Below are 15,905 nucleotides of genomic sequence, written 5' to 3'. Positions count from 1 at the left end.
CTGTTCACTAAGCTCGAGAACGTAACAGAGACGCCCGTCAATCTACAGTGGCAGATGCTATCAGACCATCGCCGTGGTCTGCGGTGAGGTTCACTGTTGACATTGCCAGACTTTACGTTCCAAGAAGAGTCTAGCCTCATATTACTTCCTGACACGTACGTCTAACGAAACGACCACGAGGAGAAAATGAGAGCTCTTTACTCACACGAAGTGTTGACTGCAATTGACAAAGGATTTCAAATTGATTCCGTATTTCTAGATGACTTTTGACACTGTGCAACGGAAGCCACTTGTAGTGAAATTGTGTGCTTATGGAATATCATCTCAGATATGTGACTGGATTCGTGATTTCCTATCAGAGAGGTCACAGCTCGTAGTAAATGACAAAGTCATCGAGTAAAACAGAAGTGTTCTCTGGCGTCCACCTAGTTAGTGTTATAGGCCCCCTGCTGTTCCTTATTTATATAAACCTTTTGGGAGAAAATCTGAGCAGCCGCCTTAGGTTGTTTGCAGATGATACTTGGGTTTATCGTCTTGTAAAATTACTGAAGATCAAAACAAATTGCAAAACGATTTAGAAAAGATATCTGATGGTGTGTAAACTGGCAATCGACCCTAAATAATGAAAAGTGCGAGGACATCCACATGACTGCTAAAAGGAACCCCTTAAACTTCGGTTACACGATGAATCAGTCTAATCTAAAGGTCATAAATTCAACTGAATACCTAGGAATTAAAATTACGAACCACTTAAATTGGAAAAAACACACAGTGTGCTCCCTGCCGCCGTTGGATAAGCAGCTGCAGCAGCAAGTCGTATACTCCTAGCTCATTCATTTGTTACATAGTTTAATTCTTAATTTCTTTGCGTGTTTTTGGTACTTGCATTGTTTAATTCATAAATTTCTGGCGTATTATAGTATTTGAGAGTTGTAGCACCGCGTTTTAGTACTCGAATAGTGTTAAATCGCGTAGTCTCCTTCCGCCGCCGAGCAGTGTGTCAGCAGTGCACAAGTGGCAGCATTACTGCATTTACTAGGCAATCTTGTATTTTAATAGCCGTTTCAATTTTGTGTCGTTTTGTTTGCGCTCTCTGTAGATTAGTTCAGACGTTCTTTGCACAACAGTTTTTAGCATGGATAGGGACTGCAACTGCTGTGTTCGGATGCAGGCTGAGTTGGCATCCCTTCGCTCCCAGCTTCAGGCAGTGTTGGCTTCGGTCACACAGCTTGAGGCTGTTGCCAATGGGCATCACTGTGGGGGTCCGGATGGGGGTTTGTCGGGGACGGCCAGCTCGTCCCACGCATCCCCCGATCGGACTACGACTGTGGTTGCCCGGGATACTGCCCGCATTGAGGCTGATCCCTCACCTGTGGTAGAGTGGGAGGTCGTCTCAAGGTGTGGCAGGGGGCGAAAGACATTCCGGAGGGCTGAACGGAAGGCCTCTCCAGTTTGTCTGACGAACCGGTTTCAGGCTCTGTCTCAGGCTGATACTGATCTTCGGCCTGACATGGCTGCTTGTCCTGTTCCAGAGGTTGCCCCTCAGTCTGCAAGATCCGGGCAGTCGCAGAGGGTGGGCTTACTGGTAGTTGGGAGCTCCAACGTCAGGCGCGTAATAGGGCCCCTTAGGGATATGGCAGCAAGGGAGGGGAAGAAAACCAAAGAGCACTCCGTGTGCATACCGGGGGGAGTCATTCCAGATGTGGAAAGGGTCCTTCCGGATGCCATGAAGGGTACAGGGTGCACACATCTGCAGGTGGTCGCTCATGTCGGCACCAATGATGTGTGTCGCTATGGATCGGAGGAAATCCTCTCTGGCTTCCGGCGGCTATCTGATTTGGTGAAGACTGCCAGTCTCGCTAGCGGGATGAAAGCAGAGCTCACCATCTGCAGCATCGTCGACAGGACTGACTGCGGACCTTTGGTACAGAGCCGAGTGGAGGGTCTGAATCAGAGGCTGAGACGGTTCTGCGACCGTGTGGGCTGCAGATTCCTCGACTTGCGCCATAGGGTGGTGGGGTTTCGGGTTCCGCTGGATAGGTCAGGAGTCCACTACACGCAACAAGCGGCTACACGGGTAGCAGGGGTTGTGTGGCGTGGGCTGGGCGGTTTTTTAGGTTAGATGGCCTCGGGCAAGTGCAGAAAGGGCAACAGCCTCAACGGGTGCGGGGCAAAGTCAGGACATGCGGGGACCAAGCAGCAATCGGTATTGTAATTGTAAACTGTCGAAGCTGCGTTGGTAAAGTACCGGAACTTCAAGCGCTGATAGAAAGCACCGAAGCTGAAATCGTTATAGGTACAGAAAGCTGGCTGAAGCCAGAGATAAATTCTGCCGAAATTTTTACAAAGGTAAAGACGGTGTTTAGAAAGGATAGATTGCATGCAACCGGTGGTGGAGTGTTCGTCGCTGTTAGTAGTAGTTTATCCTGTAGTGAAGTAGAAGTGGATAGTTCCTGTGAATTATTATGGGTGGAGGTTACACTCAACAACCGAGCTAGGTTAATAATTGGCTCCTTTTACCGACCCCCCGACTCAGCAGCATTAGTGGCAGAACAACTGAGAGAAAATTTGGAATACATTTCACATAAATTTTCTCAGCATGTTATGGTCTTAGGTGGAGATTTCAATTTACCAGATATAGACTGGGACACTCAGATGTTTAGGACGGGTGATAGGGACAGAGCATCGAGTGACATTATACTGAGTGCACTATCCGAAAATTACCTCGAGCAATTAAACAGAGAACCGACTCGTGGAGATAACATCTTGGACCTACTGATAACAAACAGACCCGAACTTTTCGACTCTGTAAGTGCAGAACAGGGAATCAGTGATCATAAGGCCGTTGCAGCATCCCTGAATATGGAAGTTAATAGGAATATAAAAAAAGGGAGGAAGGTTTATCTGTTTAGCAAGAGTAATAGAAGGCAGATTTCAGACTACCTAACAGATCAAAACGAAAATTTCTGTTCCGACACTGACAATGTTGAGTGTTTATGGAAAAAGTTCAAGGCAATCGTAAAATGCGTTTTAGACAGGTACGTACCGAGTAAAACTGTGAGGGACGGGAAAAACCCACCGTGGTACAACAACAAAGTTAGGAAACTACTGCGAAAGCAAAGAGAGCTTCACTCCAAGTTTAAACGCAGCCAAAACCTCTCAGGCAAACAGAAGCTAAACGATGTCAAAGTTAGCGTAAGGAGGGCTATGCGTGAAGCGTTCAGTGAATTCGAAAGTAAAATACTAGGTACCGACTTGACAGAAAATCCTAGGAAGTTCTGGTCTTACGTTAAATCAGTAAGTGGCTCGAAACATCATGTCCAGACACTCCGGGATGACGATGGCATTGAAACAGAGAATGACAAGCGTAAAGCTGAAATACTAAACACCTTTTTCCAAAGCTGTTTCACAGAGGAAGACCGCACTGCAGTTCCTTCTCTAAATCCTCGCACCAACGAAAAAATGGCTGACATCGAAATAAGTGTCCAAGGAATAGAAAAGCAACTGGAATCACTCAACAGAGGAAAGTCCACTGGACCTGACGGGATACCAATTCGATTCTACACAGAGTACGCGAAAGAACTTGCCCCCCTTCTAACAGCCGTGTACCGCAAGTCTCTAGAGGAACAGAAGGTCCCAAATGATTGGAAAAGAGCGCAGGTAGTCCCAGTCTTCAAGAAGGGTCGTCGAGCAGATGCGCAAAACTATAGACCTATATCTCTGACGTCGATCTGTTGTAGAATTTTAGAACATGTGTTTTGTTCGAGTATCATGTCGTTTTTGGAAACTCAGAATCTACTATGTAGGAATCAACATGGATTCCGGAAACAGCGATCGTGTGAAACCCAACTCGCTTTATTTGTTCATGAGACCCAGAAAATATTAGATACAGGCTCCCAGGTAGATGCTATTTTTCTTGACTTCCGGCAGGCGTTCGATACAGTTCCGCACTGTCGCCTGATAAACAAAGTAAGAGCCTACGGAATATCAGACCAGCTGTGTGGCTGGATTGAAGAGTTTTTAGTAAACAGAACACAGCATGTTGTTATCAACGGAGAGACGTCTGCAGACGTAAAGTAACCTCTGGCGTGCCACAGGGGAGTGTTATGGGACCATTGATTTTCACAAAATATATAAATGACCTAGTAGATAGTGTCGGAAGTTCCATGCGGCTTTTCGCGGATGATGCTGTAGTATACAGAGAAGTTGCAGCATTAGAAAATTGTAGCGAAATGCAGGAAGATCTACAGCGGATAGGCACTTGGTGCAGGGAGTGGCAACTGACCCTTAACATAGACAAATGTAATGTATTGCGAATACATAGAAAGAAGGATCCTTTATTGTATGATTATATGATAGCGGAACAAACACTGGTAGCAGTTACTTCTGTAAAATATCTGGGAGTATGCGTGCGGAACGATTTGAAGTGGAATGATCATATAAAATTAATTGTTGGTAAGGCGGGTACCAGGTTGAGATTCATTGGGAGAGTCCTTAGAAAATGTAGTCCATCAACAAAGGAGGTGGCTTACAAAACACTCGTTCGACCTATACTTGAGTATTGCTCATTAGTGTGGGATCCGTACCAGATCGGGTTGACGGAGGAGATAGAGAAGATCCAAAGAAGAGCGGCGCGTTTCGTCACAGGGTTATTTGGTAACCGTGATAGCGTTACGGAGATGTTTAACAAACTCAAGTGGCGGACTCTGCAAGAGAGGCGCTCTGCATCGCGGTGTAGCTTGCTCGCCAGGTTTCGAGAGAGTGCGTTTCTGGATGAGGTATCGAATATATTGCTTCCCCCTACTTATACCTCCCGAGGAGATCACAAATGTAAAATTAGAGAGATTAGAGCGCGCACAGAGGCTTTCAGACAGTCGTTCTTCCCGCGAACCATACGCGACTGGAACAGGAAAGGGAGATAATGACAGTGGCACGTAAAGTGCCCTCCGCCACACACCGTTGGGTGGCTTGGGGAGTATAAATGTAGATGTAGATGTAGATGTAAAATGTCGTGGAGAAGGCAAGCCAATGACTGCGTTTTATTGGCAGAACACTTGGAAGATGTAGCAATCTACTAAAGAGACAGCATACACTAAGCTTCTCCGCCCTCTTTTGGAGTACTGCTGCTCAGTGTGGGATCTTTACCAGACAGGATTAATGGGGTACAACGAGAAAGTACAGAGAAGGGCAGAGCGTTTTGTACTATCGCGAAATAGGAGACAGAGTGCAACTGAAATGCTACAGTAGTTGGAGTGGATCCTATTAAAACAAAGCCGTTTTTCTTTGCGGCGGAATCTTCTCACGAAATTTCAATCACCAATTTTCTCCTCCGAGTGAGAAAAATATTTTGTTGACGCCAACCTACAGAGAGAGAAAGGATCGTGATAGTAAAACAAGGAAAATCAGAGCTCGCACGGAAAGATATAGGTGTTCGTCTTTTTCCCCGGGCTGTACGAGATTGGAATAATAGAGAATTATTTTAAAGGTAGTTCGATGAACCCTCTGATAGGTCTTTAAGTGTGATGTGCAAAGTGTCCATCCATGTAGATGTAGATATCAGAGCTCACATGGAGGTTAACGGACGATTGACAAATACAGGGGAAAGAAATACAGTACAAGAAGAATGGGTAGCTTTGAGAGACGAAATAGTGTAGGTAGCAGAGGATCAGGTAAAAAGACGAGAGCTAGTAGAAATCCTTGGATAACAGAAGAGGTTGTTGTTGTGGTCTTCAGTTGTGAGACTGGTTTGATGCAGCTCTCCATGCTACTCTATCCTGTGAAAGCTGCTTTATCTCCCAGTACGTACAGTAGCCTGCATCCTTCTGAATCTGCTAAGTGTATTCATCTCTTGGTCTCCCTCTACGATTTTTACCCTCCACGCTGCCCTCCAGTACTAAATTGGTGATCCCTTGATGCCTCAGAACATGTCCTACCAACCGATCCCTTCTTCTAGTCAAGTTGTGCCACTTTGGACAAGAAGAGAATAGAAGCTTTCGAAATTCTGAAGATTAGATGGGTAGATCACATAACTAACAGAAGAGGTCTTGAATTTAATTAATGAAAGGAGAAAATATAAAAATCAGTAAATGAAACAGGCGAAAAGGAATACAAAAGTCTCAAAAATGAGATCTACAGGAAGTGCGAAGTAGCTAAGCAAGGATGGCTAGAGGACAAATGTTAAGATGTAGAGGGGTAAGATAGATACTGCCTACTGAGACCTTTCGAGAAAAGAGAACCACCTGTATGAATATCAAGAGATGGGAAACCAATCCTAAGCAAAGAAGGGAAGGCAGAAAGGTGGAAGGAGTATATAGAGGGTTATATAGGGAGTCTATACAAGGGCGATGTGCTTGTGGACAATATTATGGAAATGAAAGAGGACGTAGATGAAGATGAAATGGGAGATATGATACTGCATGAAGAGTTTGACAGAGCACTGAAAGAACTAAGTCAAAAAGGACGCGGAGTGTACACAATATGCCATTAGAACTACTGGTAGCCTTGGGAGAGCCAGCCATGACAAAAAATCTGGTGAGCAAGGTGAAATACCCTCAGATTACAAGAAGAATATAATAATTCCAATCTCAAAGAAAGCAGGTGTCGACAGGTGTGAAAATTACTAAACTATCAGTTTAACAAGTTGGAAAATTGGAAATTTGTGGTAAGGTCTTATGGGACCAAACTGCTGAGGTCATCAGTCCCTAAGCCTACACACAACTTAATCTAACTTAAACTAACTATGGACAACACACACCCATGCTCGAAGGAGGACTCGAACATCCGATGGGGGAAGCCGCATAACAGTGACAAGTTTAATAAGTCAGGACTACAAAATAGTAACACGTATTCTTTACAGACGAAGAAAATTATTCTTTGTAGAAGAAGAAAATGGTTGAAGCCGACTCCTGGGAAGATCAGTTTGGATTCCATAGAAATGTTGGAGCACGCGAGGCAATACTGACCCTACGACTTATAGTAGAAGGTAGGTTAAGGAAAAGCAAACCTACGTTTCTAGCATTCGTAGACTTAGAGGAAGCTTTTGACAATGTTCACTCGAATACTCTCTTTCAAATTCTAAAGGTGGCAGGGGCGAAATACAGGGAGCGAAAGGCACGACTACATGTTGCTGCACAAACACATGCCTTCTAGTGTCACAGGATGTCAGCCTTTTGCCCTAGCCTGCCAGGTCACAGTACTTCGCGCCAACGAAAATGTGTGGGATTTGGTAAAAGAATGGGCGCAGTGCTGTGACCAAATGCCAGCCGCCACAGATGAACTTCGGAACCAAGTGAATGCAACATGCATGGCTATACCAAAGGACGCCATTCGCGCCTTACACGTGTCGATGCCTTCAAATACGGGACGAGTTATTAGGGGCCCATGGAGGACCCCGTACCTGCTAGGCAACAAGACACATGCCGAATCGAGAAATCTGAAATGCTAATCATTTCTGCAGAACATACTAATGTACACTACTGGCCATTAAAATGGCTACACCACGAAGAGGACGTGCTACAGACGCGAAATTTAACCGACAGAAAGAAGATGCTGTGATATGCATACGATTAGCTTTTTAGAGCATTTACACAAGGGAGGCGCCGGTGGCGACACCTACAAGGTGCTGACATGAGGAAAATTTCCAACCGATTTCTCATACACAAACAGCAGCTGACCGGCGTTGCCTGGTGAAACGTTGTTGTGATGCCTCGTGTAAGGAGGAGAAATGCGTACCATCACGTTTCCGACTTTAATAAAGGTCGGTTTGTAGCCTATCGCGATTCTGGTTTATCGTATCGCGACATTTCTGCTCGCGTTGGCCGAGATCCGATGACTGTTAGCAGAATATGGAATCGGTGAGTTCAGGAGGGTAATACGGAACGCCGTGCTGGATCCCAAAGGCCTCGTATCACAAGCAGTCGAGATGACAGGCATCTTATCCACATGGCTGTAACGGATCGTGCAGCCACGTCTCGATCCCTGAGTCAACAGATGAGGACGTTTGCAAGACAACAACCATCTGCACGAACAGTTCGACGACGTTTGCAGCAGCATGGACTATCAGCTCGGAGACCATGGCTGCGGTTACCCTTGACGCTGCATCACAGACAGGAGCGCCTGCGATGGTGTACTCAACGACGAACCTGGGTGCACGAATGGCAAAACGTAATTTTTCCCGATAAATCCAGATTCTGTTTACAGCATCATGATGGTCGCATCCGTGTTTGCCGACATCGCGGTGAACGCACATTGGAAGCGTGTATTCGTCATCGCTATACTGGCATATCATGCGGCATGATGGTATGGGGTGCCATTAGTTACACGTCTCGGTCACCTCTTGTTCGCAGTAACGGCACTTTGAACAGTGGACCTTACATTTCAGATGTGTTACGACCCGTGGCTCTACCCTTCATTCGATCCCTGCGAAACCCTACATTTCAGCAGGATAATGCACGACCGCATGTTGCAGGTCCTGTACGGACATTTCTGGATGTTCGACTGCTGCCCTGGCCAGCACATTCTCCAGATCTCTAACCAATTGAAAACGTCTGGTCAATGGTGGCCGAGCAACTGGCTCGTCACAATACGCCAGTCACTACTCTTGATGAACTGTGGTATCGTGTTGAAGCTGCATGGGCAGCTGTACCTGTACACGCCATCCAATCTCTGTTTGACTCAATGCCCAGGCGTATCAAGGCCGAGAGGTGGTTGTTCTGGGTACTGATTTCTCAGGATCTATGCACCCAAATTGCGTGAAAACGTAATCACAAGTCAGTTCTAGTATAATATATTTGTCCAATGAATACCCGTTTATCATCGGCATTTCTTCTTGGTGTAGCAATTTTAATGGCCAGTAGTGTACATGTCCTGTCAACATGAGCGGTCTATCTCTAGTCTTTCAAGGTGTTCTCTTTTATTCTGAACATGAGTGTGTAGGGGATCATTCTAGGGACGATACAGGTCGAAAACGGCGACAGCCACTCGCACAGGCGACTTTGACAAAGCGCAGATTGTTATGGCCTGGCGCCAGGAAACTAACAAATGGTTCAAATGGCTCTGAGCACTATGGGACTCAACTGCCGAGGTCATTAGTCCCCTAGAACTTAGAACTAGTTAAACCTAACTAACCTAAGGACATCACAAACATCCATGCCCGAGGCAGGATTCGAACCTGCGACCGTAGCGGTCTTGCGGTTCCAGGCTGCAGCGCCTTTAACCGCACGGCCACTTCGGCCGGCCAGGAAACTAACGTCTGGGAATCGGCGAAGAGCAGTCGGGTATTGGCGTCCTACTGTTGTCAGCATTATGTAAAATGACGATGAAACCACCAGCAGTCGCCGAGGTGGTTTGGGATACCAGTTCGATTTTACCCTCCCCCCCCCCCCCCTTCTTTCAGCGGTGTACCGTAGGTCACTAGAAGAACGTAGCGTTCCAAAGGATTGGAGAAGGGCACAGGTCATCCCCGTTTTCAAGAAGGGACGTCGAACAGATGTGCAGAACTATAGACCTGTATCTCTAACGTCGATCAGTTGTAGAATTTTGAAACGCGTATTATGTTCGAGTGTAATGAGTTTTCTGGAGACTAGAAATCTATTCTGTAGGAATCAGCATGGGTTTAGAAAAAGACGATCGTATGAAAGGCAGCTCGCGCTATTCGTCCACGAGACTCAGAGGGCCATAGACACGGGTTCCCAGGTAGATGCCATGTTTCTTGACTTCCGCAAGGTGTTCGATACAGTTCCCCACAGTCGTTTAATGAACAAAGTAAGAGCATATGGACTATCAGACCAATTGTGTGATTGGATTGAGGAGTTCCTAGATAACAGGACGCAGCATGTTATTCTCAATGGAGAGAAGTCTTCCGAAGTAAGAGTGATTTCAGGTGTGCCGCAGGGGATTGTCATAGGACCGTTGCTATTCACAATATACATAAATGACCTGGTGGATGACATCGGAAGTTCACTGAGGCTTTTTGCAGATGATGCTGTGGTGTATCGAGAGGTTATAACAACGGAAAATTGTACTGAAGTGCAGGAGGATCTGCAGCGAATTGACGCATGGTGCAGGGAATGGCAATTGAATCTCAATGTAGACAAGTGTAATGTGCTGCGAATACATAAAAAGAAAGATCCCTTATCATTTAGCTACAATATAGCAGGTCAGCAACTGGAAGCAGTTAATTCCATAAATTATCTGGGAGTAGGCATTAGGAGTGATTTAAAATGGAATGATCATATGAAGTTGATCGTCGGTAAAGCAGATGCCAGACTGAGATTCATTGTAAGAATCCTAAGGAAATGCAATCCGAAAACAAAGGAACTAGGTTACAGTACACTTGTTCGCCCACTGCTTGAATACTGCTCACCAGTGTGGGATCCGTACCAGATAGGGTTGATAGAAGAAAGAGAGAAGGTCCAACGGAGAGCAGCGCGCTTCGTTACAGGATGATTTAGTAATCGCGAAAGCGTTACGGAGATGATAGATAAACTCCAGTGGAAGACTCTGCAGGAGAGCCGCTCAGTAGCTCGGTACGGGCTTTTGTTGAAGTTTCGAGAACATACCATCACCGAGGAGTCAAGCAGTATATTGCTCCCTCCTACGTATATCTCGCGAAGAGACCACGAGGATAAAATCAGAGAGATTGGAGCCCACACAGAGGAATACCGACAATCCTTCTTTCCACGAACAATACGAGACTGGAACAGAAGGGAGAACCGATAGAGGTACTCGAGGTACCCTCCGCCACACACCGTCAGGTGGCTTGCGGAGTATGGATGTAGATGTAGATGTACACGTTCGCGCCTCATCGCGGAAAGCAGATATTTGGCAGATCTGATGACGGAGAACAATGCCCGTGCAGGCACAAGTTTTTCGGTGCACGCCGTTCACCGCGTGTTTTAAATAACCTTGGTTGAACGTGGAGATCCGCTGCATACGACTCCTAGGTCCATACCCAACGATATCGTCAGTTACGAGTGCACCGAGACTGGACTCTGCAGCAATGGAAACGTGTTGTCTGATCGAATGAATCACGTTTCCTGTTACACCAGGTCGATGGTAGTGTCCGGTTACGCCGTCTTCAAGGCGAACAGCTGCCCGAAACATGCACCGGGTCTTGGATGCAGGCCGGTGAGGGCAGCATTATGTTATGGAGGACATTCATCTAGTCCGCCATGGGATCTGTGGTAGTAATCGAAGGCACCTGTGGACTTCGTGAACTTTATTGCGGACCGTCTGCATCCCTTCATGTTAGACGACAAAACTGTATGACTGTGATTACAATATTGTACACAAAATGTGCTGTAGCTTAAAAGATATTAAAAACAAATTTTGGCTTTTCTTTTGAAAAAAAAAAGAGAAAAAAGCTGTGGCATAGATTACCTTTCTAATACTGTGAAGCACAATTGTAATATAACACGCAAAACTAATGTGATATATACAATGTACACGTATAGTTTGTTTAGTGTTTACGAAGAGGACAAAGGCTCCCTAGTTCTGAATCGGCAAAAGTCGGTCGACTCCGGCCCGCCCATGTTTTGTGGTTGGCCGCTGCCAACTTCAGCGATCTAATAAAGAACTTTGTGTATGTAGCCACTGCGAGGTGATTGTTGTGCCGTGTTCTATTGCTTCGCACTTTAATACGTATCTGTTGATGAGTGACAAAGCGGTTACTGGCTCATCGCGGGCAGCGTTAGATAGCCTACACTTTCAACTCCTCGGTGAAGCGCAAGCGGTTGTTCTTTAGGGAGTGAAGCAAGAAAATATTGCTGAATGTTGCGACCCAGGAGAGCAAGAATAAAGAGCTACTCCACCCTCCCCCAGAGTCGATGTGACTAACAGCACGTACACACAGAAGTAAGCTTCAGCACTGTGAGAAGAATTAGGAAATTTTGCGGAGATAATACTGGGAAATCACCGAAAGCTTCCGGCAAAATGGATATAAAGTTCAATTTAAATTCAAGTTACCTTCCATTAGGAATGAGGCTACACTCAACGACTGTGTCTTTCAAATGATAGAGCGCAGCGATCCTTTTTTTCAGGTTTTATTTGGCAGATCTAGATTTCGGCTAGTGCTTAGCCATTATCAATGCACTATTTCATGTTCTCAATGCATATCCTGGTACTTCAGTCCCCTGCAGTGTGACAGAATCCCTTGATTTAACTGTCCACGCATGTGCGAGGGAACGGCCGTTGTCCATCGCGTTCTCATATGATGACTGTCACTTTGGACATACCCTAGATCAAGAAAAATATCATATCACAAGAGAGACTGATCTTTTTCAAAACATAGAAAAATGAAATAAGAAAAAAATTACGTACTTCGACTATCGAATATTTTGCAGTATTACAAAAGCAAAATTAGAAATGTTTTAGACATGTTTCGTATCGTTTCTTTAGCTCCGATATTTCCGTTATAAATGACTAACTTGAGTTGTCAAAATAAGTCACATAATCGGCACTCGTCGATGAGCGGTAAAGAGAATGAGAGAATCACGTATTTTTGTCCTGGTCAAGGTTCTAGTGAACAAGACTTGCCCGTTATCTTCCTCCGTTTTGTTGCGAAATGTCTTGTGTGTATTACAACTGCTGTATCTCGAAAAAGAATGCAGCAAATTACCTGTCTGAATAATCCAAGTGTTAATGCAGTTAGTGCGGTAGCGTTCTCGCTTCCCACGCCCGGTTTCCCGGGTTCGATTCCCGGCGGGGTTAGAGATTTTCTCTGCCTCGTGATGGCTGGGTGTTGTGTGCTGTCCTTAGGTTAGTTAGGTTTAAGTAGTTCTAAGTTCTAGGGGACTGATGACCATAGATGTTAAGTCCCATAGTGCTCAGAGCCATTTTTTTTTGTTAATGCAGTTGCGGTGCGCATATATAAAACATGCACATAAACAACAAATTGTTAACTATTGTAGCATTACGTACTTTTCTGTATTACTGATTTAAGTATTTACGACATTAAAATAAACTATCCATTATCTTTCCGTTTACTGATGTATCACGTCCTAATTCTACAAGTACAAAGTAAATATGTAATTACCACACCTTTTTCCCTCATATAAAATGACTCATAACCAGTTATAATAAATCAAAGACGATGTTTCGATAGATGTCCTGTTTACTTGTGGTACTGTAGATGGTTGTGTGTGAATATTAATTGGGTTGCTTTGTGGTAAAAATTGGAATCCATTAATTGTGATCGTGCAGTCTTCGATGTTTCACGAAACCTCCAAGACTCAAAGCATGCCGCGGTCACGGCAATTTGTTGTTCAGCAGGAATATCGAGAGCGTTCCGGAAATGGCGCGTGCGCCACGGCTGGCGCCCCAGTTTGATTGACACGCAGTTGTTTTATTTGACAATCGTCTGGCGGTCAGAGTTCAGGCGTGAGTCTCCCTTCCCCTCCCTTGGCGGGTCGTCTGGCGATTGATGTTAATGCGCGTCTAGTCTGCTGAGACCGGACGTCATTGTTCGCGAGGCAGACGAACCCGACCGAACCACTGGGTCGCGCACGAGTCACAGACGTACGGATTGTCGTCGTTGGCACACAACTTCACTACGCAGACATGAGGAAATTGGCAGGTGCGCCGTAAATGTGTTAACTAAAATAAAGTACACAGTAATTCAGGGGAGACAACAGAGCTAAAATTCAATTTGTTGTCAGCCCATCGTTCTAGCGTTTTTCACTCTCGGACATTTTTGACATTAAAAAGTTAGTAATGCAACAAAACAAATTGTTTCACATGTAATAAGGATATAAGATAACTCCACTTAAAAACTCTAGCATCTACTAGCTTTCTTATCTAATTAATGAAAATGCGAAGGTGCCGGTAGTTAGAAAATGCTGAAACTGAAAAGACCACTGGACCTCTTAGAACTTCTATTTATGTAAATTAGATTGAAAGGTATTTGATTTCGGCGAGTAGCGTATGTTCCCGTACTGCGAAAGAACTATTTGCTTTTGTCATTACCGTTATACTAAATATTTTAGTCTTTCAAATTTATTTATGTCTGAATAGCTTGCAGTCACATTTCCATATTAGTTGTGCAAAACAGCATGTAAGTTGATTCGTCCAGTATTATCACACAGTGTTGCACAACTAATCCACGAATGTATAATTAACTAGAGATTTCTGCCAAAATATCCATTATCGCAAAAATTCACGTACAGTGAACTGCGTCTGAAGCTGACGGAAATAAAAATTGCTGACATTGCGCCCATATCCTGCATCATATTATTAAATGATACCATGTTCCTACTTTGTTATGTTTGTTCGTTACACAAAAACCTATACATATAACACATCTAGATGGTTTCAGCCTCTATTCCAAATTGAAGTAATCCTAAAGATGCTTACTGATGCATGTTTTCATTACCATATCATGTAAAAAAATTACTGATTGCTCAACTGATGGAATATACATTGTATGGATGTTGTCAAATGTTTGTACAATATTTCCCATTAAAATATACATTCCACTTAAACTATTTATAGTTCCTATATTTATGTCTACTTTTCTAATGTCATAAATTGTTAGACAGTACAATGGTCATGAACATTAAGTTACCATCTGTAATTATTTTAAATATTTATAGTGTAATAACTGCTATTTTGTTATTTTTTATGCTTTGGCTAAAGGTGTGGGGATCATTTGCATCTTTTATTTCTTGTGGCAGTCTATTATAAAATTAATTCCATGGTATTATACACTGTTTTGAGTTTTTGACTTTATTTATTTATTTATTTATCCATCTTTAAGCATTTACATGCAATCGATGTCGTCATGAGTAATGTACAATTTACATATTAAGAAATATAACTATTGTGAGGTATCACACAAAGCTAAAGTATACATTTTAAAAGAACATACATAATAAAGGAATACATTTGATACATAAAGATAGCCCACATAACTAAAGTGTGCATTTTAAAGAATGTGCATAATAAAAGAATACATTTCATACCTAAAGATTTCTCCACATGTTTAACAGTTAAATGTGGAACTACAGAGACAAAAAAAGCTTAGGAAGAGGTACAAACAGAGTTGCAAGTTGTTTCGTAAGTCAGGTCTATTTTTGAAGAGTATTCAAATTCTTTAACACTGTAAAAAGCTTTGTCTTTCAGCCATTTTTTAGTCTTACTTTTAAAGGTATTAAAAGAGACACAATGTGCCTGCACAGGTAATGTGTTGAAAAGCCTTATTCCCGTGTATTCATAACTGTCTTGTGTTTTATTGACTCGAGTTGTTGGTATGTCTATCTTAAATGTTTGACGAGTGTTATGATTATGAACGGACTGCTTAAGGTTGTAACTGTTAAAGTTTTCTTTTATGTACAAAAGGCAGCTGTATATAAAAAGAGAAGGAACTGTCATTATCTGTAATTCTTTGAAGTATGACCTACATGATATGTTATTTTTGGTAATCCCAGAGATGCTCCTGATGGCTTTCTTCTGCCAAATAAAAATTTTCCTGGACCATGGAGAATTACCCCATAGAAGAATACCATAGCTAATATGGCAATGAAAGAATGCATAATAGGAATTAATCAGCAGGCTTTCAGAAACACATGTGCGTACTGTTTTCAGTAGATAGATAACTCATGAAAGCTTTCGAGATATGTTGTCTATGTGACTCTGCCAGGTTAATTTCGTATCTAAGTATATGCCAAGAAGTTTGGTAGAAGTGTACTCAATATCAGCATTTGATACGCTGAAGGATATATTTACAGTCTTTTCATAGTTAATAGCTAACTCGTTGGCTTCGAACCACATATTGGATAATCTGAGAAAATCTCTACTTTGCTCCTTCAGTTTATTTATGTCCTTCCCTGAATTGATGGCAGTTGTATCATCTGCTTAAAGCACAGATTTGCATGGCATATTGCTGGGCAGGTCATTTATAAATATTATAA

At 43.5% G+C, this 15,905-nt stretch overlaps 1 protein-coding gene across 4 annotated transcripts in view; it reads left to right on the top strand.

The window, feature by feature from the left end:
• The window catches only part of LOC126175080 (alanine--glyoxylate aminotransferase 2, mitochondrial-like), a 149,652-nt gene that overhangs the window by 19,687 nt on the left and 114,060 nt on the right, over nt 1–15,905 (top strand). Inside the window, exon 1 of one of the 4 annotated variants that reach the window (XM_049921610.1) lies at nt 13,419–13,573. The exons of 1 other annotated variant lie outside the window; for it this stretch is intronic. In XM_049921610.1, coding sequence (XP_049777567.1) covers nt 13,558–13,573 — 16 coding nt within the window. In that variant the 5' untranslated portion in view covers nt 13,419–13,557. Of the gene's footprint in view, nt 1–13,418; nt 13,574–13,608; nt 13,704–15,905 lie in introns of those variants that run through there. 2 more of the 4 variants (XM_049921612.1, XM_049921611.1) reach the window with 2 other exon arrangements.

The sequence above is a fragment of the Schistocerca cancellata genome, chromosome 3, assembly GCF_023864275.1.
Source record: "Schistocerca cancellata isolate TAMUIC-IGC-003103 chromosome 3, iqSchCanc2.1, whole genome shotgun sequence".
NCBI classification, from domain to species: domain Eukaryota; kingdom Metazoa; phylum Arthropoda; class Insecta; order Orthoptera; family Acrididae; genus Schistocerca; species Schistocerca cancellata.
Note: the sequence above shows the minus strand (reverse complement) of the source record. Positions and strands in the feature narration are given on the sequence as shown.